Consider the following 25,347-nt stretch of genomic DNA (forward strand, 5'->3'; position numbering starts at 1 on the left):
ACTGTAGATATGATTGGGCTCTTTCCCTCAACTCCCTTGTACCAGTACTTCCCCAGCCAGGTCAAAACCGCCAATCTATCATTCCACTCCGGCCATGCAGCAAAATGTCTATAAGTACGTGACTTCCGACACTGGCATATGGAGCACGGACCATGCTTCAGTTAAAGGGACATCCTTATTAACCCACTTTACATTCCCCAGGATTGAGGAAACAGACATATGTGTGAGCCTGTACGTAACAGTGTGTCATCAATATCAGGCCAATTGTTCACGATTACCTAGAATAATGCAGCATGTCCATCCAGCATGAGGAGACTGAATCGGTATGATTTACCGCCGGATGCATGACCGGCGGTTGGAATCCCGACACCAGCATCCCGGTAGCAGTGGAAATCCCGATCGTCCTCAGGTAAGCATTAGCTAGCCTAATTCTACCCCCTAACCCTCCCTTAGGGGTGCCTAACCCTAACCTCCCCCAGTGCCTAACCCTAATCCCCCTTCTAAGTGCCTAAACCTAAGTCCCCCTGGGGGTGCCTAACCCTAACCCCCCCTTTCCCAACCTAAACCTAACCTCCCGGGGGGGTGCCTAACTCTAAGTCTCCCCCCCCGGGAACCCTAAACCTAACCCTCCCCTCTCCCTCGTGGCTATCCACGCCCGGCGTCCCTTCGATCGGGATGCCGGGCTTCCGGCGTATATGTCTAAAGACAGGTGTCGGCATATCGACGCCTGTCTTTAGACCCTTGCCAGGATATGACAGTCGGGAAGCCAGCTGTTGGGATTCGGTCCGCCGGCTTCCTGACTGCATACCGAGAAGACTGTATCTACCACCTCTAAGCCTGCTCTTATCTCAGTCCTAATGCCAGGACTCTGGACCCTGGCCACACACCAAAAAAATGATCAATTCCTTTCCCTCTTGTTGTATGTGGACGAAGGATCAGCTCACATGATTAGGATGGTCAATAGGGCTCTGGGAGGATATAAGGGTATTATGCGAGTGCAGAAAACTATCATAAAAATTGGCCAGATCCTAAAATAAAGTTTGTTACCATGCCTTAATATCCATATGCCTGTATTCTGGTGTACATCGGACAGGGGTAGTGCTGCCGATTTGTATTCTGCACATCATACCAGCAGCAGAAAGCAAAAACCATTTCCTTTAGGACAATCAATGAAATATAAAACCAAAAAGGGATGGCATGCACATCTGACCAGTAATCTCATTTATAAGCACAAGCTGCCATTTACTGTAGGTTGTGAGAGCCCCTATCAGGTATGAATTAGCATTCTCTGAATGATGGCTGTGCTTTCAGAGACCGGCTGAGGATAACGGAGATTCTAACAGTTTGAATTCACATTATAGAAACAGAAGATCAATAGACTTTAATAATTCTGACTGCGAGATTATACATAATTTGAGTAAATACGGCAGAGACACTCGTCATGTTGAGACATCATGTGCGCTCTGAGCCAAGCAATTTCCGGAGATTGTTAAATACCATGATAATAAAAAAGGAAAATTATATAGTATAATGCACCCCCTACTGTGTAACAAAGATGTATGAAGTGGCAGGGGATACGGAGAAAAGAGGGGACTTCTAATATCACAAGGTTGCTCAGCACAGTACCTCCGTTATGTTGGGGCTTGTGTGGGAGGCGGAAGGGCTCATATAGGCATATTTTTCGACACAATTATCAGAGGGTTCGAACTTCAACATAGAAATTGCTGAGCTGTATTCTGTGCAGCCAGGTGAGGCAGAGCCTTTCCAGTCATACTTCGGTATACCATTATAAATATCTTCTTTGTATTATTTTAATCATTTTTATAGTCAAAACTCTGGAGTAAAACGTGTATGGCAGGTGAGGCACTGCCTCCCCTGTCTACCTTTTCCGCACATCCCTGATCAAAACTCCCCAAATTTCCAGCACTATATACTGCTGCACCTTTGTATAATGCCCACATGAACCCTCTGGTTCGTATATGCATCTGTAGATCTGGCTCTGATACTAATAATACAGATAATAGAAATTATGAGGATTCAAGCAGCCACAGCATCAAACTATGGGTTTCCACCAAGTCCCAAATAAGTATCAATAATCATAAACAAAGTTCGTATGACACTTGCATGCTACTAGTCTGTCATTTCTCCTTCTTTCATATAATTCATCCGATGCATCGATGTACACACATTCCCACACGAGATAGGAGGTGTCGTATATTAAATAATATTCTAGGTTTTCCACCAAGAAATATTCCAATGTGCATCCAAATTCTCATAAAACGATAAACAAGAGAATGACCATAGTGTAATAAATCAGGGAAAACAAATACATATTTATTCATGAGCAAAATTTCAGTGTCACTTTAGGTACACAAAAGTCCAAACAATAAAGTGCACACTAATAAATTAATAATAAAAAAGTTCCAATCTTCCATGCCTACCACCCTGAGGAAGAGTGACCGCACTCGAAATGCATTGGCGGACAGCCTGGCAGTCGCCTAGAAGGGAAGGATTCCGGATATCTCCCACTATACTCACTTTGTGGCACCTGGCTGGGTGCCGAACACGGTACGGTTCAAACTTTTATCAAATAGTCGATTGGAATTTTTATTATTTATTTATTACTGTGCACTTTATGGTTTGGTCTTTTGTGTACCTAAAAGTGACACTTTGAAATTTGGCTGTGACACTAGCCAGTGCCTCCCCAGCCATTCACCTCACCGCATGACACTAGCCAGTGCCTCCCCAGCCATTAACCTCACCGCGTGACACTAGCCAGTGACTCCCCAGCCATTCACCTCACCGCATGACACCAGCCAGTGCCTCCCCAGCCATTCACCTCACCGCATGACACTAGCCAGTACCTCCCCAGCCATTCACCTCACCGCATGACACTAGCCAGCCAGTGCCTCCCCAGCCATTCACCTCACCGCATGACACTAGCCAGCCAGTGCCTCCCCAGCCATTCACCTCACCGCATGACACTAGCCAGCCAGTGCCTCCCCAGCCATTCACCTCACCGCATGACACTAGCCAGCCAGTGCCTCCCCAGCCATTCACCTCACCGCATGACACTAGCCAGCCAGTGCCTCCCCAGCCATTCACCTCACTGCACGTCACTGTTCTGGTGGCAGTTTTATTTCACAGGGAATTTGAGAAATCCCTTAATTCTCCATTTACTTATGAAAATGTAGAAGGCATTATCTATACAGAAAGGAGCAAACTGTATTAAATAATCTCTTCCATTCTTCAATGCCCTCCCCCCTCTCGTCCCAAAATTACACAGGGCACAGTCCTTTCAAATGCTGCTCCATTCATATTAAAAAATCTGCAATCTTCACAAACTCACTTTGTATGCTTTTATTTATATTTTTTTAAACAGTAAATTGTTTAATAGGAATTGCACAGTAATATTTCTAGGACAGCCTAACTCAGGTTTTCTTTTTCAAAATCTCTCTGTAGGGTGTGGAGGAAACTTATATGGAAAGCTTTTCCATTTCAAGACATAAGCTCATTCCCAATTAGTTATCGATAGTCAGAAGTGTCCCTCTATATAAATGGTGGCAGGTGTGGGGCGTTGGTGGTGTTATCAACAAGCATGCTGAGAAGAGGGAGCTCCAAGGATCTCTGGCCCTGATTCACAGCCGCTCGCTCTGAATCAGGGCCGGGCTATTTTTTTTTTTTAACGGCCTCCTGGCCGCTTGCATAGCTGTGGGTGACCACATACAGCTATAGTGAGCGGCCAGGAAGATGGTCGCCATCGGGCTTGCGACGAGACCCTTGTGGTAGGGTTTCGTTGCCGCAAGCCCCAGAGAGATTTCGGCTCTAACAGAGCCGAAATCTCTCCCACTGACATCACTCGTGATGTCAGTGGGGCCGGCCCCAGACGGAGGCGCTCACATGGGAATGCCTCCGTTTGGGCAGCCACTTCCCCAGCCCGCCCACCAAAGGGGGCGTGCTGTCACTCAACATCGACAGCATGCCCCCTTTGGTACGAGACCCGGAGCAACGGAGTGCCCGTCACTATCCGAGTCTCGGGCATGCGCACGACGGAGCCGGCTCCGTCGTGCGCATGCGCACTGGGCCACCATCGACCCGGTTGCGAGCGCTCAGTGCTTGCGACCGGGTCTGAATCAGGCCCTCTATTCACTACATCATATTGTGTGACTGTGGTTGCCACGGTAGTTTCATGACACTTCGCAAACTGCAAATCAAGAGCAGCTCGAAGTTAACCAGGCTGATATTTAACCACTTGCCTGGCGTGGTGGCATCATTTGCGACCATTCCAGACTGTGCATTAACTGACATAGGACCCCATTTACCATTAAACATTTGCGGAATATTTTTGACAACACACGTTTTCGGGGGATACCCGCAAATATTTAGTATCCCTCAGATGTATTATGGAGGGATGGAGCAGATATCTCGGATATCTGCAGCTGTCCCTCCATTTCCAACAGCAGACACAACCCCTATAGATTGCTATGGGGAACGCGATGCCGTCAGATTTATCTTTGCATTCCGGAGCTTGGCCCCTGCAGCTAACGCGCCGCTGTAGCCTATGGGCTACACTTCATAAAATTTACCAGGAGAGGGTTCTGGAGTCCCCCTCCCCGGCAATGACCTCCACACGTGTGTGGTCTGTAGAGTCCAGGAGGTGGTCCTATAGGGCTTTGAACAAAAATGACCTACAGTGAGCGTGGGCATATAGCTGCACTTACTTGCTGGCACAAGGCGATTACGCCTAAGTGAATAGCTCCTTTAGTGTGAGATCAATTTAATAATGTAAATAATGTGACCGTGCTGCCGAGCCCTCTACCTTAGACATTCTGCAGAACGTCAATTAGTATTCTAGAGCAGTGGTTGTCATCTTGTTCAGTTCCTGGCTTAGTGACATCACCAGGAGCTGCTCCCCAGTGCTCCTGCCTTCCATGAAGGTATGATATGTTTTCTAGCTTTTCTTTGAATACTTACAGAAATATAAGGGTCCAATAGCAGTCAGTATCACTACGGAGACTGTACGGACAGAAGAATCAGTCTGCTATGCTGTTCCTAAACAGGACTCAAGCAGATCACATTGCACAATTACTACTCTTGGTAATGCAGTCATTTATGACTCCAGTTACAGAAAACACGAAGACTACCTAACATTGCCTATTAATATCTACGCGGTATAAAAAAAAAAGTTGGCTATTCTAGTACTAAAGGGATGACCATCTTGATGTTGTCTCTCACATTTAAATACCCTGCAGCTGTATGTTTTAGGCTCTAATAGGATTTGCAGAGGCAAAACGTGTGGCTTAACATGTACTGCCTGACAGGTAATTAGATAATCAAGTTTAATGTTCAATACAAAACGCTTCCTGCAAAGTGACATGAGGGCTTAGAAATTCATATTACATCTTTAAAAGGGTCTGAGAGTACGGGAAATCTACCGCTAAGTATTCTACCAAGCTAAACATGGCTAAGGGGCCCTTTTATCAATGATCACATACACAGTGCGATCTGAGCGTGATAATAACGCCCATGATTGCATTGCAGTATGCGATATCGGGCAAATGTATTACAGAGCACCTGCAGGGATAGGGCAAAGTGCTTGGTGTGAAGTGATCACGTCAGCAGTCTCTTAATTCCTGCACATGCGCGGTGTACAGACCACACACATACACCGCGACATTGCCAGGGGTCATTTTTGTGATCTTTAGCTCATTAGGCTACAACATCTGGGGGATACTATTTGCGGTTAGCCCCAGAAATTGGGCGTTTTCGGGGAACATGAATTAGTGAATGATAAACAGGCCCCCTGATGTCTTCTCAATGACAAGCCATTTATGGTTCCCACAGTTAGAGAGTTTGGACCACCCTCCTGTAGTTTAATGTGAGGACAGTGTACAGCACTAAAGAAGTTTGTATCCTGGGCAATGAATACACACATGACCACAGGAAGCCGGCAGGAAGATAAGGCAATGTATTTAGTAACACATGCAGGAGGGCAGACCTAAGCCAATTAAACATAGAAAAAGAAAGTAATTTGAAAACAAAAAACTTTTGCCAACCACCATAATAACTTCCTATAGGCTTAACTGGAGTAATTTTAGACAAAAACTAAACGTTTGCCGTTACTCTGATACAATAAAAAAGTACGAAATCCTCACATCTAGTCATTCTTTAGAGACATTTTCAGGCTGTTATCCCACATTAGATAGAAGAAAAAAATAGTGTCTTGAACATGCCCCACGGGATGGGGTAAATTACACACATTCATGGGCAACTGAAATAGTTGATATGAGCACCAACTGGGGTAACTGACAGACATCACTGTACCTTGGCATGACAAGGGGGTATTGATTAGACAAAAGTTTGCTGCAAATTTTTTCATTAGAAGTAGGACACCAATGCTGCAGTATAAAGAATAGGCAAATCATTATAACAGGCAACAGAAAATAAAAGTTATATGACCGAATTCTGTGGGACAATGTGGCTGTCTGTTACTTACCCCGAGTTCCCGGTCTGATTACACTGCACAACAATGAAAATGTTTCCGATGTGAAAATAGTTACTTCTAATTGATTTCAGCATGCAAAGAATGAATATGACAGTTAAAACTCTCTGTTAGCTCTGAGTTCTGAGATATAGCCCATTTATGACGATTTAGGGGTATTCCTAGTGAAGTGGGCAGAATGGAGAGAATCTTACCAGCAATCTGCGTTCCACGCAGAGGGGGCGGGGCCTAATGACCCAATTAAATTAGTTATTTGTCCCCTCCCCTATTCAAATATATGCAAATCAAGGGATTACCCACACAAGATAACTGTGGTGCACTGAGTGACAAGCATAGTGAGAGATTCCACCAAGACATTTCAGCAATGGAACAAAGATATCAGGGTAGGTTATCACTACTGTTGGACAGTGACAAGAGATGCCCCAGGAGAGGAGTACAAGCGACAAGCAAAGAGAAAGCACCCCCATGAATAGGCCACTATATTACATAGTACTTTCATATGCTGTATGTTTGTTTCGTATGCTGTATGTTTGTTTCGTTTTGTGTTCTTATTTGTGATTGATTGAAAATAAATAACAGTTTTAAATCAATCAAGAAAACATCAGATTTTAAAATAGCTTTTCACTATGACTATATTACTAATGTACATACAGTATAGTGCAAGTAGTGTAGCTAAAAAAATAGAGCTAGTACAAACATTCTGAAATCATTTTAGTTTTTCTGGACCTCAAATTAGTAATGTATGACTATTTTTAGAAAGGAAACAAATTAAAAGTATTAATTTGTTGTACAGTGAAATTACCCCAGTCACCTCTATCTGAATGCTGAACACTACGTATACCACTTAAGAGTAACAAAACTCCAACATTTACAAATCACATGTAAGTGACGTCTGTTCTGCCATTTGGAAAGGGAGGGCTATAAAAATACTTTATCCTTACATTCAGCTGTTGTACAGTAAGGACTGTCCTACCAGGAAGGCTTCCCACGGCCTAAGGGCCGTATTCAATTAGAAGCGAAAAGCCGTTTTTCGCGAAAAAGTATCTGCGATCACGGCTTTTCTCGTGGTCGGAACTTATATCCAAATTCAATTCCAGACGGTTTTTCGCCTACACGGAAAGTCAATGCAATGTAATAGGCGAAAAACATTCGCCCAAGAATAGCAGGAGAAAGAAAGTGCAAAGTTCTTATTTTGGGGTGCAAAGGTGGGGAAACCACTCAGACCCCTTGGGACAGCCCCCAAAGGACAACTGTGTAGAAAAAAAAAACGGGAAAAATACAAACACCCCCAAAAAGTACTCTCATTTTGGGGGCAAAAAAAGTACAAAATGGGGGCATAAGCATAAAAACTAGCGAAATAGCCTACTGCATTCACCGCTTGCCGTTTTCGCCTGGTTAGTAATTGAATACGGCAAAAAAGCAGGGACACGCACGATAAGTTTTCGCTTCCAAAACACGTGATGACGGCAAAAAGTCGGGTAGGCGGAACTTTTTCACGGATACGAAACTGAATACGGCCCTAAGCAGGAATTGCGCTAAATAGGCTTACAGCAAATAAAACCCTAATAAAAGTCTACCATGAAATACATGGCTGGTAATACAATGATCCGAGCTATGGGACACGGAATGGGCTTGTACGGAAATATGGCAGTATCCAAATACAAACATAGGTGGTGACGTGCTACATAAAATGTTCTAAAGTAACAGTAGAGCCCAGAGAGTTAAAGTCACCCACTATAATAAAATAAATAACGGTTTTCAGGTTTTACTCCATGGGCCCAGAGTTATATAATCTCACACTACTATGAGTGGGTTTAACAAATGGGATTTGTCAAATCCCGACGCCGGAAGACTGGCAGCAGTGAAGATCCCGACAGGTAAGTAAACTAACTAACCTAATGAGATACGTGCACGTTTCTGTGTGTACTTACGTAAAAGGTTTTAATTTAAAAAATAAAAAAATTACGTGCTCCCCCTCCCCAAAAGCATAACCAGCCTCGGGCTTTATAAACCCTGTCCTGGTTCTAAAAATACAGGGGCCAAAATGTGTAGGGGGCCCCTGTATATTAAGAACCACCACAGGGCTTTGTTGTACTGTTACTAAAACGGACTACCTATTACATTTGGCCCTAAATGTTTTCTTTAATTCCAATTACTGGGCTAAAAGGTCAGATTATTATTATTACAGGAAAGGGTGCGTGCCATTGGATAGGAGCTTACCCAGATAGTGAGTCTGTAAAAGAACGCAATCAGACAGAGTAATTTCTTTGGATACAAAATGTAATTGCAGCCTGCTGTCTGAATGTGGAGACACTTTGGCCCTCTCTGTAAGGCTTTGCACACATGTTATTTTAAAGAATATATAACCTGTGTTCTCTATGCAAGAAAGGTGTTTTGGCATCGATGGGCTAAAATATAATCTAAATAAATGAACCTGTACACATACGTGAGGCATGGCAATGCATGTGCTTCTAATGCTCTGTGGGATTGAAGACCAAATACAACGTCTACAATTACCTACTATTTCTTCAATGCCTGTTGGGACAATGATTACTAGTAGCACCTCCACTAACGTAGCCTCTATTCTAGGTGAATGACGGGGAATAGGAGGATTTAGCAGGACTTTTGTTAGTCTGCACTCACTTTGTGGAATGCCATCTGGAACTATAAAACTTTCTTCCAACCTCCAAATCATCAAGCGTTCCCTGACAACTCACCTCTTCAGATAAGCTTCAAATTCCAGAACTGCCCACCGCTCTGGTATTATACCAAAATTACCAACCCTCTGCACACAGGGCCATAACTAGCGGTGTGCGAACTATGCTGTCACACAGAGCGCAGGGCAATGCGGGCAGCACCATCGTTGCCCTACGGCTCTTGCTTCTGGCTAACAGGGTGCCTGTAATGACTTCCTGCAGCCAGTATTGCTGCTGCAGCACCCCGCAGTAGCCTGCAGATTAGTGAGCGCTTGATGAAACTGCTGATCTCTTGTCTGCTGTTATCTATGTATAGTAGACAGTGTGCAGCGGTCAGGCGGCTGACGAAATTACCAACGTGTAAAGAATCGCGTTAGGCGTACTACATGTTCCTTCCTAAGATTGCTTGTGCCCAAAGAAGGACAGTGTCACTAGCGCTGACTATTATACACAGAACGCACTGATCGCCAGGCCACAACTGAGCTGGATGGGACATAGCAATCGTTCAACTATAGTCGTCTGACTGGTCTGCTGCACAGTCTACTGTACATAGCAGCAAACAATAGACCTGCAGACTGCAGCTGGTAGGAAACCAGCGGACAAATCATCGTTCGGTTCCTCCACCAATCACCCTTCAGTGGATTCACCATCTCATCCTGCTTGTGCAATCGCTGGCTCCTCAGCTTCCTCCACTCATTATCCCCACAGTTACCGACAGGGGAAATCTGTACATCAGGAGACTTTTCCTAGCGGGGCCAGAGTAAGTAATTTTCCTGTGTTACGGAGATGGTCCACTTTGGAGCTGATTATTGATTTAATTTTGGAACCTTTCCTACACTATTATATTGGAATGATCCCCGTTTTATAGCTTAGCTGTAAATTATACTACAAGTTTAACTATTTGCTTATTATATATGTCTGACTTTTCATATAAAGGTTTTATTATTTATGGCTGACTCACATTTTATGCTCATGTAGTTTTAAAACAAACTGTCAGCACTGTCCATCCACTCATTGTTCGTTACTAGTATATTGATAAACCTGACGGAGTATTATCAAAACAGCGGTGTCCTAGCTATTGGATATGGTTATTCATTTTTTATTAATACACATAATTATACAATAATATAGTCTAATCAACAAGTGCCACAAAGAGTCTTTAAATGTTTTCCTTTTAAGCTCCATGTAAAGCTGGGTACACATTATACGATGTATCGTTCAGACACGGATCTGAGCGATAATGTGTAGTCTTCATTCTACACCCTGCACCCGTCATAGCCCGTGCAGTTCCTCTTTCCTACCTGGGGTGTCGCTCTCTGCTCTGGTGCTTCTAGTACACAAACTGCTTAATCTCAGCAGTTTGTTGCATCAGCTGAGTGTGCTAGAAGCACTAGAGCAGAGAGCGACACCCCAGGCAGGAAAGAGGAACTGCACGGGTTGTGATAGGTGCAGGGTGTTAGAATGAAGACTATCGTGTGTACACATGATCCGCCGTTCATCACACAGTCCCATCTGTTGTCCTGCACGGCAGATGGGACGATGCTATGAACGATGCGGTGCTGTTACATGCAACGATATATCACGCTGTCGTACAGCGGATCATGCCATGGGCCCTGTGTTTACAGCATGCACAATGTATCGTTACATCACATCGCACAGTCTGTACCCAGCTTAAGTGCATATCACCCAGACCCTACGTAAAAGTTTTGTCATCCGATCAGAAATGATTATAGAGGTTTTAAATGAGTTTGCAATCTAATGGGGGAGATGGAGTTTCCTCTGCAAAGTAACTTTTATTCACGTCTCTATGAAAGAACAGAGGGCCTGATTCAGAGCCGCTCGTAAGCGGCCGCTCGTTCGCTCCGAGCGATGTTCGCACATCTGCGCATGCGTATGGGTCGTAATGCGCATGCGCCAACCAGTCAGTGCGGTCGGAAATCGTGCGCTCGCAAAATAGCGAGTGCCTGCTAATTTGAGTGACAGGATGAGGCGTTTGTGGGTGGTAACAGGGGAAGGTGCTTGAAAACGGGGAGTGGAGATCTGAACGCAGGCGTGCCAAACGGTCAAAACGGGCGTTTTAAGGTTGTGCATAATTAACAAAGCAGTGTCATCGGCCACGTCACTTGGTTGTCTCTTAGCCTGAACTGTTCGCATGATTGCGGTAGCAAAATCCAACCACAAGCACTGCGAGCAGTTCAGACGCCTTTCGATGTACTCGATTAATCTAATAAATAGCGGAGATGACGTAGGATGCGAGCGGCCAGGGGGAGTCTTTACAAAGTAGCGAGCGCATGTTTCGTTTGCTCGCTCACACAGAGGCGTTAACAGACCGCAAAGAGCGAGCGCTCAATTTAAATAGCCGGCCCCTTTTTCTGAGCAAGCGAGCGAGCGCAAATAGCGTCCGGCTCTGAATCAGGCCCAGAGAGCGGGGACTCATAGGCCGGGTACAAACTGGTGCGATGTCATTCCGAATTGGCCAATTTGGAACGCCAAATCGTGCAGTGTGTATGCACGATATGCGCGCGCGGTTGCATGTGTCGTCGCCAGGTTTCAAGTGTTGCACATCAAGCTTGCAAATATCGCATGTGGCACTATGCATGTTAATGAAGGACGGAACGAGCGATTTTTTCCGTCGTTTATTACATCGTTCAGATGCATACCGCGGATTTGATAGGTTGACCTGTTGACAGCCATATTGTCCGGATACACATCGCTCCAGTGTGTACCCAGCATTAAACTCTGAACTAGCAATAATAAGTCCTTTAACTAAACAGGCCATATACTGTATATAGGTAACAGTTCATATTCTGATAAAGTTAAGCGGACATTTAACTTTATATTTATGAACGTTACTAGTTATTTATTTATGAGAGGACATGTAAGTTTTAGGTCCAGGGGAATTTATACGCAGGATCTGTGCATCTTTTAATAACCTCACCCTGTAAAAAGCTGACGCCATAAATTCTGGTTAATATATAAATACCTGAGCACATTTAGCAGAGACCATTATGTGAAAGGAATGCACTCTTGGGTTAGCTCAGACAGCTATAACTGATGGTGCTAATACTTATATATGTCGCACATCAGAACCCTGGAAAACCAGTTAAACACAACGGAGAAACCATTGGGGCTGCTTTAGGATTACTGGCATGCAGCTGAATTTTAATAAACAAGAGAGATTTCAGGCTCTAATGCAGGGGATAGTGCGGAACCCCACACAGGCGGATCAAAGCTTCTGCCTAAAACACACACAAGTAACAGAGAAATGGACTGAATTGTTCAAATAAACTGGAATCCCTACATCAACAGCGAGCGGCTCATCGGACAGCGTGGAGTATGGTTTAATGACATAACTAGTTGAGCAATGATATTGTACAGCCTGCGTCTTAATGAGTGCGAGGAGAAACATGCAGAGCGATGTTACATGCACATAATAACAAAAGTAACGTGTAAACATTTGTATTGCACCCATTGGCGCTGCACACTAATGCCGTAGCGAAACTTGGATGGCGCAGTGTGCGGATTACAGTAGGAGTCACGCCTTACCCTTTCTACGGTTGAGCCACAGCATGCAATGCCGAAACATAGCAGTAAAAGACGGCATTGATTTGTGAAGTTATGGTCGGATATGGTTAGGGAAACGGAGAAATGGTGACAAGGGGGAGTGCAGATGACAGAGAGAGAGAAACTTGTAGTCTTGTAGCAAAACTCCACCTTAAAAGGCAATAGCAGGGAAACGGAGAACAAGATAATCAGCCTGTTACTGGCTTTATTCACACACAAAGGCTCGGCGGGCGTCCTCTCTCCGGCACTCTCCTCATCTCAGAGAGGATGTAGCAATCTGACACAGCACAGAGCCGGCTTCTGGGAGGCAGCCTGCAAGATGGTTAAATGCCTCCAATCTTCTGGACTTATTCATGTCTAGCACGTATAGATCTATTCACTGCTGTCCCATCCCAGCACAAGTATCCACAGTGCTCAGGGTGGGCAGAGCCGGGCCGTGGTGCTGCAAGGCTGGGAGCGTGCGGGACACAAACAGCAACACAAACAAGTAGTAGGTTTATGCTCACCCTGGAAATGAAAGGTTTTCTGATCGACGGTTATCGTAAAGGTGCTGTCGTCCTCGTCGTCAATACCAATCACAGCCCCCTGTGGAACAAAGAGGAGAATGCTGAGCGGAGTAGCAGTGACCTCAGCAGTACATACATTATTACTACAGCACTGCAGTACAGCAGCCAGGAGGGGGGGGGGGGGGGGGGACCACGTAGTAGGAAGTCGTTTCTATGCTCCCTCGTACTCCACAACTAGGCAAATCCAGGCGGGCGAGAACATGACCACACCGTCCTGGCACGGCTGCGCAGGGTTAGACCACTGCCAAGGAATCTACTGTTAAACAGCCACTAACTTTAAAACACAAGGTGATCCGACATGAAACACTCATGGAACAGCTTCAATATACGTGATAGAAGTTCAGAGTAAAATGGTTTGAGAGAGTGCGCAATAAAAATTGGAGTGCAGCTGGAATGGTACAAATGAGTATACACCCAGGAAATACTCAAAACATAGAAAGCAATAGATCAAACGTGTACAATCTCACAAGCGCTCTCCAATTAACACAGTTACATATATGGTTGACACCACAGTGTAAGAACACATCAATCAAATAATTGATAAAATCACCCTTAATTCAGCAGGTACTGGTAAGTCCATTCGTATATATAGACGGATGTCCACAGGGTTCCCTTTGAGAAAAGGTTCCAGACCTCTATGCAGGGGATAACTGCAATAAAATAATGCCTTTCCAGCCCTTAAATTCTCACATCAGGCATGGAAAGGCACATAAGAAAGAAAGATATAGTGTAGATTCCTTTTAAAATGAACACCTTTAATTACAAGTTGCACTTACAATAGTGAAGTGGTAAATAGGCACATAACATCCCATATGCAGGCAGCACCAGCAAACAGATGGATAACGTCCCATGTCCCAGTTCACACAAGGGAAAGGTGAGCCTGAAATCCGGATAGTCAGGTCCACCCAAAAAACGGGAGGCGATGCACGCACTGCTCAGGGTCCAAAGAAGAGGTGAGCCACACCTAACGCGTTTCGGACACAGTTATCCTTCGTCAAAAGTGTAATTTGGCTCATCCGAATGGGGCTTTATATACCTTGTGTAATCCAAGCTATCAGCTGTTGTGACTTGCCACGCTGTCTCCGGCTCAACCGGAAGCCGGAAATTGGATGCGCTCCACCGCACCCGGAAGTTCCATAATGTGTTCCACGTGCAATCCTTTATACAGTCACATGATACCTGGTACCAGGATATATTCCATAGTACCTGGAGCTTCCGTAGTGCATTCCACGCCCAGTCTTTCATATAGTCACATGCTTTTATCCTGAATTTAAAACTTTATTTGAAACCTTTTAATAAAGGGTCCAAAACTTAACTTTATTAATGAAGTGCTTGCATTAATAAAGTTAAGTTTTGGACCCTTTATTAAAAGGTTTCAAATAAAGTTTTAAATTCAGGATAAAAGCATGTGACTATATGAAAGACTGGGCGTGGAATGCACTACGGAAGCTCCAGGTACTATGGAATATATCCTGGTACCAGGTATCATGTGACTGTATAAAGGATTGCACGTGGAACACATTATGGAACTTCCGGGTGCGGTGGAGCGCATCCAATTTCCGGCTTCCGGTTGAGCCGGAGACAGCGTGGCAAGTCACAACAGCTGATAGCTTGGATTACACAAGGTATATAAAGCCCCATTCGGATGAGCCAAATTACACTTCTGACGAAGGACAACTGTGTCCGAAACGCGTTAGTGGGGCTCACCTCTTCTTTGGACCCTGAGCAGCGCGTGCATCGCCTCCCGTTTTTTGGGTGGACCTGACTATCCGGATTTCAGGCTCACCTTTCCCTTGTGTGAACTGGGACATGGGACGTTATCCATCTGTTTGCTGATGCTGCCTGCATATGGGATGTTGTTATGTGCCTATTTACCACTTCACTATTGTAAGTGCAACTTGTAATTAAAGGTGTTCATTTTAAAAGGAATCTACACTATATCTTTCTTTCTTATGTGCCTTTCCATGCCTGATGTGAGAATTTAAGGGCTGGAAAGGCATTATTTTATTGCAGTTATCCCCTGCATAGAGGTCTGGAACCTTTTCTCAAAGGGAACCCTGTGGACATCCATCTATATATATGAATGGACTTACCAGTACCTGCTGAATTAAGGGTGATTTTATCAATTATTTGATTGATGTGTTCTTACACTGTGGTGTCAACCATATATGTAACTGTGTTAATTGGAGAGCGCTTGTGAGATTGTACACGTTTGATCTATTACGTGATAGAAGTTCCCAATCACTGATCTGAGCTGTGATGTTCAGCAGAGCGTGTGATCTGGCCACATACATGACTGAAAGACACTTTAATTCCTATGGCAGGACTCATAAGGTGGGTGTAAGGGGATTATTATCAGGTGCACAAAGGCTCCTTGCGGTGTAATCACATAGGATGTGTGATGCTAAAGTGAAACATGCAACCCCCCCCCCCCCCTACACTGAAGCCTTGCTTCTAATAAGTTTATTAGCTCCTGAAAGGTTTACGTCAGGGGCAGAACTATGGGAGACCATGGAGGTGCCTGCCGCCAGGCTCCAGCTCTGAAGGGGCACCTCCACCATTGTCCACAACATATTCACCCCACTTAGGGCTGTAACTATGTACCCGGAGTGTACAGTCACGGCCGCCCAATACATGGCACCTCTTCCCGGCACCTGAGAAGCCACCATACACTAGTGGAGAGCTCCATTTCAGACCATCAGGTGCTGCCTTCGTCTATCTATAGCCTGTCTGCATGTGAATTGCTACATGACAGCGTCAGCGGCCGTGATGGGGGGGGGGGGGCACCAAATTATAACTTGCCTCCGGGCGTCTGGGATAAACTTACACCACTTGTTTACGTATATATCAATTGTATCATTAATACTTTTATAAACAGTAACTTGACTTTTAACACTTCGTAAACTTCCAATTTTATACCATGAATTCATTATTTTGAACTTTATCAGAGTTATCCCATTACAGCAGAGTCTCAGATACACGTACACAGGCATCCACTATACAATTATCTGTCAGATATCTGTCCAATCTGGCTGGTTGGAATGAATAGAAACACAAATATCCTGCACAGGACAAAAACGTTATAGACCAGCAATTTAGTACATTCTGATAATTAGTTACCACATTTTGTATATAGCTGGAGGTGCTCCCTGGAATCGAATATCAACTACTCAGAAAAAAACCTTCTGTTGGCCTCAGCCAATGTGCAGGAAGTGATTCCTGTGTGGGGCATTCTTTTATAATAAATTATTTGATATTATGTCTATTTCCTGATATCAATTATTACAGTATAACTTTTAATCAGTTCCCTCTTTAAAGAGATTGGGGATTATTTTGACTGAGTGTGAAAATATGACATCAATAAACACCCATAAATACCATATAGTTCATATCAGAAAATAAACATATTTAAAAGATAACTTTTAATCGGATCCTTCTTTAAAAGAAACTGGGAATTACTATGACTCCGATTACGAAAATATGATGGAGTCACCCATCAATAAGCACACATAAATATCATACCCATCAATAAGCACACATTCATATCATACCCATCAATAAGCACACATACATATCATACCCATCAATAAGCACACATAAATATCATACCCATCAATAAGCACACATACATATCATACCCATCAATAAGCACACATACATATCATACCCATCAATAAGCAAACATACATATCATACCCATCAATAAGCAAACATACATATCATACCCATCAATAAGCACACATACATATCATACCCATCAATAAGCACACATACATATCATATCCATCAATAAGCACACATACATATCATACCCATCAATAAGCACACATACATAACATATCCATCAATAAGCACACATACATATCATATCCATCAATAAGCACACATACATATCATACCCATCAATAAGCACACATACATATCATACCCATCAATAAGCACACATACATATCCTATCCATCAATAAGCACACATACATATCATATCCATCAATAAGCACACATACATATCATATCCATCAATAAGCACACATACATATCATATCCATCAATAAGCACACATACATATCCTATCCATCAATAAGCACACATACATATCATATCCATCAATAAGCACACATACATATCATATCCATCAATAAGCACACATTCATATCATACCCATCAATAAGCACACATAAATATCATACCCATCAATAAGCACACATAAATATCATACCCATCAATAAGCACAATTGTGTATCAAATAATTACCTTGTGGTGATCATATTTAATCATTAACAATATATCCCCTAATGGGTAAAATAGGCAGGTTTAGCAGTTAGTACATTCACTCCCTTTCTTCATTTATGTAGTAGCACTATATGCAACCAACATACACATAAATTAGAATTTAAACACTATCATGCTTCTAAAAACGGATATGATAACTGTTGCAGATATAGTCTATACATACAGGACAGATATATTCTCGATATACTTTTGTTATATGAGAGATAGTTTGTTTTAGCTCTCTTTCGCTCAACCATAAATGCCAGCAATTCAGTATCATGTATTAGAAACAAATAATAGACAATAAATAAATGACACATCTAGTCATGTATACAATGTTGCAGACCCTGTCTCCTGTGATTATTATTTATACTTCATGGAAAAACAATTGGGGGAAAATACATGTACACTGCTATTCATAAATGAACTGGCAGCAAGAACCAAAGAGGCTCAAAAAGGACAGATGAATGGTTAGGTACTGTGCGAGGGTCCGGTTCCTTCTGCTTTCCCAGGTTTTCAAATTGAGCGGACCTGGGATGAGAGAGGAACACACGGCAGCACCGTTGGAAACAAAAGGGAGTCGCGGGGGACAGTGCGCCTGTGTATGGTGTTAGGCGGGCCCTATCAATTAAAGTATTGCAGGAGTCAAATGCACCATCAGGGTAGGTCGCAACCCACCTGAAAGAAAAATACCTGACTTGAAGAGAATCCGTCTCAGAGGAGCCTGCTGTCTGCCGCAAACACTCTCCCCCTGCAACGGGGAAGTATCAGAGAGACTACGCACAGGGTGACAGGTGAACAAGCCAGACTGTGGTGAAACGTGCATACTGTCTCTCTTTAAAGAGGGATACCATTAAAAGTTATATTGTAATTATGTACATTTCCTGATACCAATTTATTATAAAAGAGTGCCCCACAAAGGAATCACTTGCTGCACATTGGTTGGCATGAAAACCTGGTAATGTATGGGAGCAAATGACAGTCGATCATATGGTTTTAAACACTGAAAAAAGGACAAAAAAATTATGCAAATTGGTTAAATTTGTGTGTTTTAACCAATTTGTCTGAACGACCATTTTTGGCTGTTTTCCAGTGTTTGTGAGCAAATGGACGATTGTCATTTGCTCTCATACATTACCAGGTTTTCATTCCAACCAGCCAGACTGGACAGATATCTGACAGATAACTGTATAGTGGATGGCCAGCTTTACTCGCTCAGCTGGCTACATACATAGTCGCGGACTCTCCCAACCATTCATAAAAAGACCTTTGAGGAGATGTATCAATCCTTCCCAATGGTGCATACACACGGTCAGATTTTTCTTCAGATCTGAACGATAACGATGTAAAAAATCGTTCAATCGTTCATATCTGAAGGAAAATCTGACATATCTGTCAGATCTGTTAGATGAACGATTTGAATGATGCGCGTTCCCGATGGTCAGATAACGATATCTGACATCTGATGTGTTTGCAGTCAGACTTGGACGATTCCATCCATTTTAATGCAGTCAAAAATCGTTCAAATCTTTGGTAAAATCGTTCATTGGACAAATCTGACTGTGTGTATGCTCCATAAGAGTGGGGAAGTTACCCATTGGGAAATACAGGAACCTTGCATGACTAAGGGGTGAAATATCAAAGCTTCTACAGAGTGGATAAGTAGAGAATTTACCCATAGCAACCAATCAGCTTCTACCTATCATTTTACAGACTGTACATGATCAATGCTACCTCGAAGCTGATTGGCTGCAATGGAAAGATTCTCTACTTGTCCACTCTTCAGAAGATTTGATACATTTGCCCCCAGAGAGAGGCAAGGTTCCTGAATTTCCCTCAGTGGGCAGTACAACATGTGGGTACAGTTCATTGTGCAGAGAAATCAGCTATAAATAATATATTATTAAAAAGGAAGGCGCTATATATCCCTATTCCCAGCATGGGCCTGTTACTGCTGTCAGGGGACATCAACTGCAAATCATGTTACACATAATATTCCTGGGGAGGACAAAGGGCCGCATCACTGTTTTCATTGCTTCAGACATGGACAAACTTAAATAAGACTGACATGTAATAATAATAACAATAATCATCATCATCATCATCATCAGCTAGCCAATGACATGGTATAAAGCACAATCTGTATCCACCTTCCCTGCGTGTGAATTAAACAGTGACCAGGCATAACCAATCTTATGCTGGGTACACACTACATTATATTTTAAACAATTTGGCCGATTCCGATACATTGGAATGACAAATCGTTCAAAGTGTGTAGTGTACCCACTGTCACGATGCGCGCTCCCGCCGGCAGAAGGTTCTGAGGATGCCCCTAGCGATACCATGAGGGCGAATGCAGCATGGCCCCCGCCATCGGCAAACGTCTGTGCACTTGCCGATGCCGGCACCCCCGCTGGGTCTGTCGCTTACGAGGTCGTTACACACAAGACATTGTCTAATGCACAGGTTCTTAAACTCGGTCCTCAGGACCCAAAACAGTACATGTTTTCCAGGTCTCCTCAAAGAATCACGTGAAATAATTAGCACCACTTGTGGATCTTTTTAAAATGTGTCAGTGAGTAATGAATACACCTGTGAACCTGCTGGGTTACCTGGAAAACGTGACCTGTGTGGGGTCCTGAGGACACAGTTTGAGAACCACTGGTCTAGTGTGTACCGGTCTTTACCTGGAGAGGTCTTTTAAAGCTAATTTTAATCCAATCAAGCAATGTATGCTGAGAATTAAAAAGGGTTTTCTATGTTACATGGCCACTGTAGTACCTCCTCTCCCTTCCCAATAATGTAACGCTGATGGGCATGTCACCTCTGCGGTTACCCCGATATGGTGTATTTTGCAGAGCCAGCTTCTCCATAGCAGAAAGCTGCTGCAATGTCTTCCATCTAGAGAACCGCTGCATCTGACATCTCCGGTTACTGAAGGATGCCGAGAATGACCCTGGTTCTCTGTCAGTACAGGGTCCTACTAAATGGAGGGCAGAATCCCACAGCGATAGTACTATAAGACAGCAGGCGAGGGAATTCACGCATCTTACGGTGAATAAGCCCCCTCCCTATCTCCAGTTTGGTTTGCTACTCATTCGCATCACTCATGCCAGATCGGGGGCCAGGGCACTGAGGTGTGGGCAGGGCTTCCCAAAAAGGGGGCATGGTCGACCGGGGAGGGGGCATGTATTTCTGACACGTCCCCAATTTGTCGCTCTAGGGGCGTGTCCAGCGCTTACGGAGGTGCTGGGTTTTCCCCAAGCTCTCTCCTCACTGAAGAGATGCTGTGCACTGTACAGTATGTGTAGCTCTGTAGCATGCAACGTCCAACCCTGTAGCTCTACCTCTTTGTAACAGCAACTCTGGAGTTATAGAAAAGCTGGACTAGAAGTTTAAATCACATTTTAATTTGAAGTGACTTAAAATGCTAAAAATGCTGAGCAGGGCTAATCGGGATATTAGGGAAATGATCAAAATATAGAGCATTTGTGATAAATAGCAGATGTAATTTTCTTTATGAGAAAATTCACGGTGTCTCTGTTGCATTTATTTTATCCTGCTGATGCCACCACTGACCGTTGGGTAGAACCAAGAAATACTACGCCAAAGAAAAAACAACTTTAAAAGCCACATGCGGCGGCACATTGTAGGAAATAGCAAAATATGGAGGGAACTAAATTATAAATGACAATTTTCTTAATGCTCTTTTCTATGGACGTTTTATTTCCTTGAAAGCAACCCCAATCGGAATTATACAACAGGAGTCTTTTAAAGTGCACACAAGTCTATATGAAGGTAACTGGCAGTTTGTGTGAGGAGTGAGAAGGGCACAGGCAGACGGCGGGCCGGACTCACCCCTACATGATGGAAACCTGCTGCATAACTATCCCTGCAAAATAATAGAGCAGGGATGGGGAACCTCAGGCCCGGGGGCCGTATAAGGCCCACGGAATCATTTGGTCTGGCCCTCAGAGCGTTTTTCTGCTAGCCTCATCTGGCTAGCAGGGTGCCTAGAACAGCAACCTGCAGCCAGAATCTATGCAGCAGTACCGCCTGGAGCATCCGTAGGACACTTCAGATGGTCACACCGCTGCCATTACAGCTCTCCGGAGCATCTTCAGGATGCTCCGGGCATTGCTGCAATCACTAGCGATTGTGGCCCCGCCCCATGTGATGTCACATGGAGGAGGCGTGGCCTGCACCAGGCCCACAAATAATGTTATATATATCAAAATGTGCCTCGGCAGAAAAAAAAAGGTTCCCCACCCCTGATATACAGCGACCATCTGCTAAAAAAATGCTAGATAAGTAGATATACATATAAACACAGCTTGCTAGGTAAAGACACAATTAAACAAACAATGACTGACATTTGCTATAATACTAAAAGTGAACACTAGAGATTATGCTAATGAATATAACCACAACATAATTACTAGTTTTACCTTTTGATTCCATTTGTATTTGGATGTAATCTCTGCCAGGGCCATAACTAGGGTAGTGTGACCAGTGCCATGGCACAGGGCACCGCAGGACAGGGGGTGCTGTTCAGACCTGTCAATATTCTGTTTACTATCATTCTCACTTGTAGCTTCCTCTTCTTTTATCCCCAGCATCTCCTGATCTCCCCTATCTCTTCCCTGGCCATTCCCCATGAGGCCATGGCCCTTTTTTGGGTGCATTTCTTATGTCCCAATTTGAAAAATAATGGGAGGGGGTGTGCCAATGCTCTTTCTGGCACAGGACACCAAAAAGTCTAGTTACGGCTCTGATCTCTGCCCCCTTTTACTATTGTACAGTCTGAAATGGAGCTTCATAAATAATGCAGAATATCCAGTGTACAGAGCTATGCTGCCACCTACAGGCTATTCTATACAAGTACAACCCCTCCTCACCATTTCCTGTTTCGTACATTTACATGCAGTCTGCATTTTATGTCATTTGTTGCTTTTAGCATTTATGAAGACTTTGAATACTTGGCACTAGTGATATTTATTTCTGAATTGCATCTCATCTTAAGAAATTTATCAATATCCCAGACTGCAAGCTCTGTGAGGCCACACAAATAATTCATGCTAAAGGCTTCGAGTCTAGACCAGCACTGCCAAAGTGTTTGTTATACATATCACGATGAGATGTAGGAGTCAGTTCCAAAAGTACAGGACCTAAAGTGAAGGAATTGTTGCCGTCCACTTATAATGTTGTAGAGTTTGATGCAAATTCAGACATGGCTTATGCTTATGCGGATTGCTGGAATATTATGGGAATTAACAGGAGCTCATTAGCTGATATAATAAATAGGTAAGAGAAGTCACTTCTTTGGCGCTTGCAGGTCATAGTGAGCACTTCCCAGTAGGGTTCCTCTGGGACAGAAAAGCATCCCACATACAGACAGTAGTTACTAGACAGGTGTTGCTCTCCGCTATTCTGCTCATGGGACTTATATCTGCTCCCTAACCCTCAATGATCGGCTTCCGCTCATTCCTTCCTCTGGATAACCCATCCCGCATCACAAACTGACCATCACTGCCTGGCAACATAGGAGTAGCCAAGTAAGCAGCAGGACTTCCTTCCTGCCAGCCTGAATAGCGACCTCTGGTCTAGTGTTTTTCCATACGGGGACTGATCAACATTTTATGGACGTTCTGCCCCTTTTGGCTGCTAGTGTGCGCAGACTCAGCAACAGTGATAAAAACATCCCTGGTCAATGCCAAGGTAATAGAATAGTTCATGTTTTTGCTGTCTCATGCATAAATGGGAAATGGCTGTTAGTAAAAGTGCATTTTTTAAAAGGTGCTTTCCTACGGATTAGGGCCCTCATTCAGAGCCGCACGCTCTGAATGAGGGCCGGGCTCCATTTTCATGGAGCGTCCTCCTGGACGCTCGTATAGCTGTGGGTCACCACCCACAGGCTATACGAGCGTGCTTTGTGATGGCCGCGATGGTCGAGACCATCGCGACCATCGAAATTGTGAGCCGGAGCCTGCGGTTGAGGTTTTCAACCGCAAGCTCCGGAGTGATTTTGGCTCTATCAGAGCCAAAATCACTCCCACTGACATCACTAGTGATGTCAGTGGGCCGGCTTCTGACGGGAGGCGTTCCCGTGGGAACGCCCCCGTCAGGGAGGCACGCCCCTGGCACGCCCACCAAAGGGGGCGTGCTGTCAATCAACATTGACAGCACGCCCCCTTTGATCGGACACAACGAGTGAAGGACTTTCCTTCGCTCGTCGCGTCTGGCGCATGCGCACGACGGAGCTCCCTCCGTCGTGCGCATGCTCAGTGCATAACATCGACCCACTTGCGAGCGGGCAGCCGCTCGCGAGTGGGTCTGAATCAGGCCCTAGATCCACTTTCTAGAAGTGCAGTAACCCAGAGAGGCTGCACAAGGCTTATATTGGAAGCTAGGATAAACTAATGTTTTAATTCTATCAAGTTTCACCTAAAGCAAACAAGATCTGCAACACTTCAATAACTAAACATGCTGTGAAGTCAACAACATCCAGCCAAAGCTAAAGGATAACTGGCGTATGGACAACTGCCTGTACTACATTAACCTAATGAGCTGCATTCACCTCAATGGTGATAGTAACTCAGAGACTTCTCAGGAATTCGCTTTCTGTATTATTTCTAAGCACTGACTGGATTTAAAAAAAGAAAACATACCCCCCCCCCCCCCAAAAGCTTTATTAAGCACCATTTGGGGGGGGGGGGGAGAACAGACAGCCCAATTCTCACTATTTTATGGACCAGTTGCAGTATAGGACAGCGCACAAAGGTCAGATGCACAATCACTTCTGAGCAAGATCCTTTAAACTGATGGTAGGAAATATATATCAGAGTGGCAGGGCCTGGTGCGGACAGCTGGGTTGGGATTAAAGAAATGTAGTACATGTAAGCAGTGTCTTACTGGTCAGTTCACATCTGCCTGCGCTACCGCCATTTACACACAGTTTTCTGGTACTTTTTGTCATAATCCTCTCAGAGTACAGTGCAGCATAATGATTCTGAGCTTTGTAAATAAAAGATAAATCAGAATTACCCGTCTGTCTACCCTTAAGGTGCGTACACACTGGGCGATATTATTGAGCGATTGCATGATTACGACATCGTAATCATGCAATTGCTCAGTAATCGTGCACTATAATGTTGGAAACGACCAGCGATGCGCGGTCCCGCTAGTCATTTCCGAAATCCATCATCTCCTGAACATGCACGCCAATCTGCCGATAACGACAGATTGGCCATGTTCAGGAATGATGGAGGGTGCCTACACTGAACGACACTACAGGGGATCAGGAACGACTGTACGATTACGATGTTGTAATTGTACTGTCTTTCCTAATCTCCCAGTGTGTACGCACCTTTACTCTTCAGAATGTAAACTCTCACGAGCAGGGCCCTCTTCCCAAATCTGTGCTTTTCCTTCCTTACTATTACTTACAGTAGCTAACCCTTGACTTCTACTACTTATTTGATGGTTATGACCGCTGTTGCAGCAATGTTTATGTACCATGTACTTGTCCTGCATTGTCTTGTACTGTAAGTCACTGTTCTCTTTTGTTTATGTACTGTGTAAGGCACTGCAGAACCCTTGTGGCGCCATATAAATATAGAATAATAATAATAATAGTAATAATAATACCAGGATACTTTCAGAAAATGGCTGACAGACCATAACTGGCCAATTTAATACAGCTGTTCCATTAAGCTTTGTGCAAAATGACCCCCAAACACAGCCACATG

The 25,347-nt window shown here is 44.0% G+C and overlaps 1 protein-coding gene across 2 annotated transcripts in view; it reads right to left on the reverse strand.

The window, feature by feature from the left end:
• The window catches only part of OSBPL9 (oxysterol binding protein like 9), a 162,465-nt gene that overhangs the window by 118,577 nt on the left and 18,541 nt on the right, over positions 1 to 25,347 (reverse strand). For both annotated transcript variants that reach the window (XM_088458301.1, XM_088458300.1), the window contains exon 3: positions 13,269 to 13,347. In XM_088458301.1, coding sequence (XP_088314427.1) covers positions 13,269 to 13,347 — 79 coding nt within the window. The remainder of the gene's footprint in view (positions 1 to 13,268; positions 13,348 to 25,347) is intronic.

The sequence above is a fragment of the Taudactylus pleione genome, unplaced genomic scaffold (genome assembly GCF_031769625.1).
Source record: "Taudactylus pleione unplaced genomic scaffold, aTauple2 ptg000824l, whole genome shotgun sequence".
NCBI classification, from domain to species: Eukaryota; Metazoa; Chordata; class Amphibia; order Anura; family Myobatrachidae; genus Taudactylus; species Taudactylus pleione.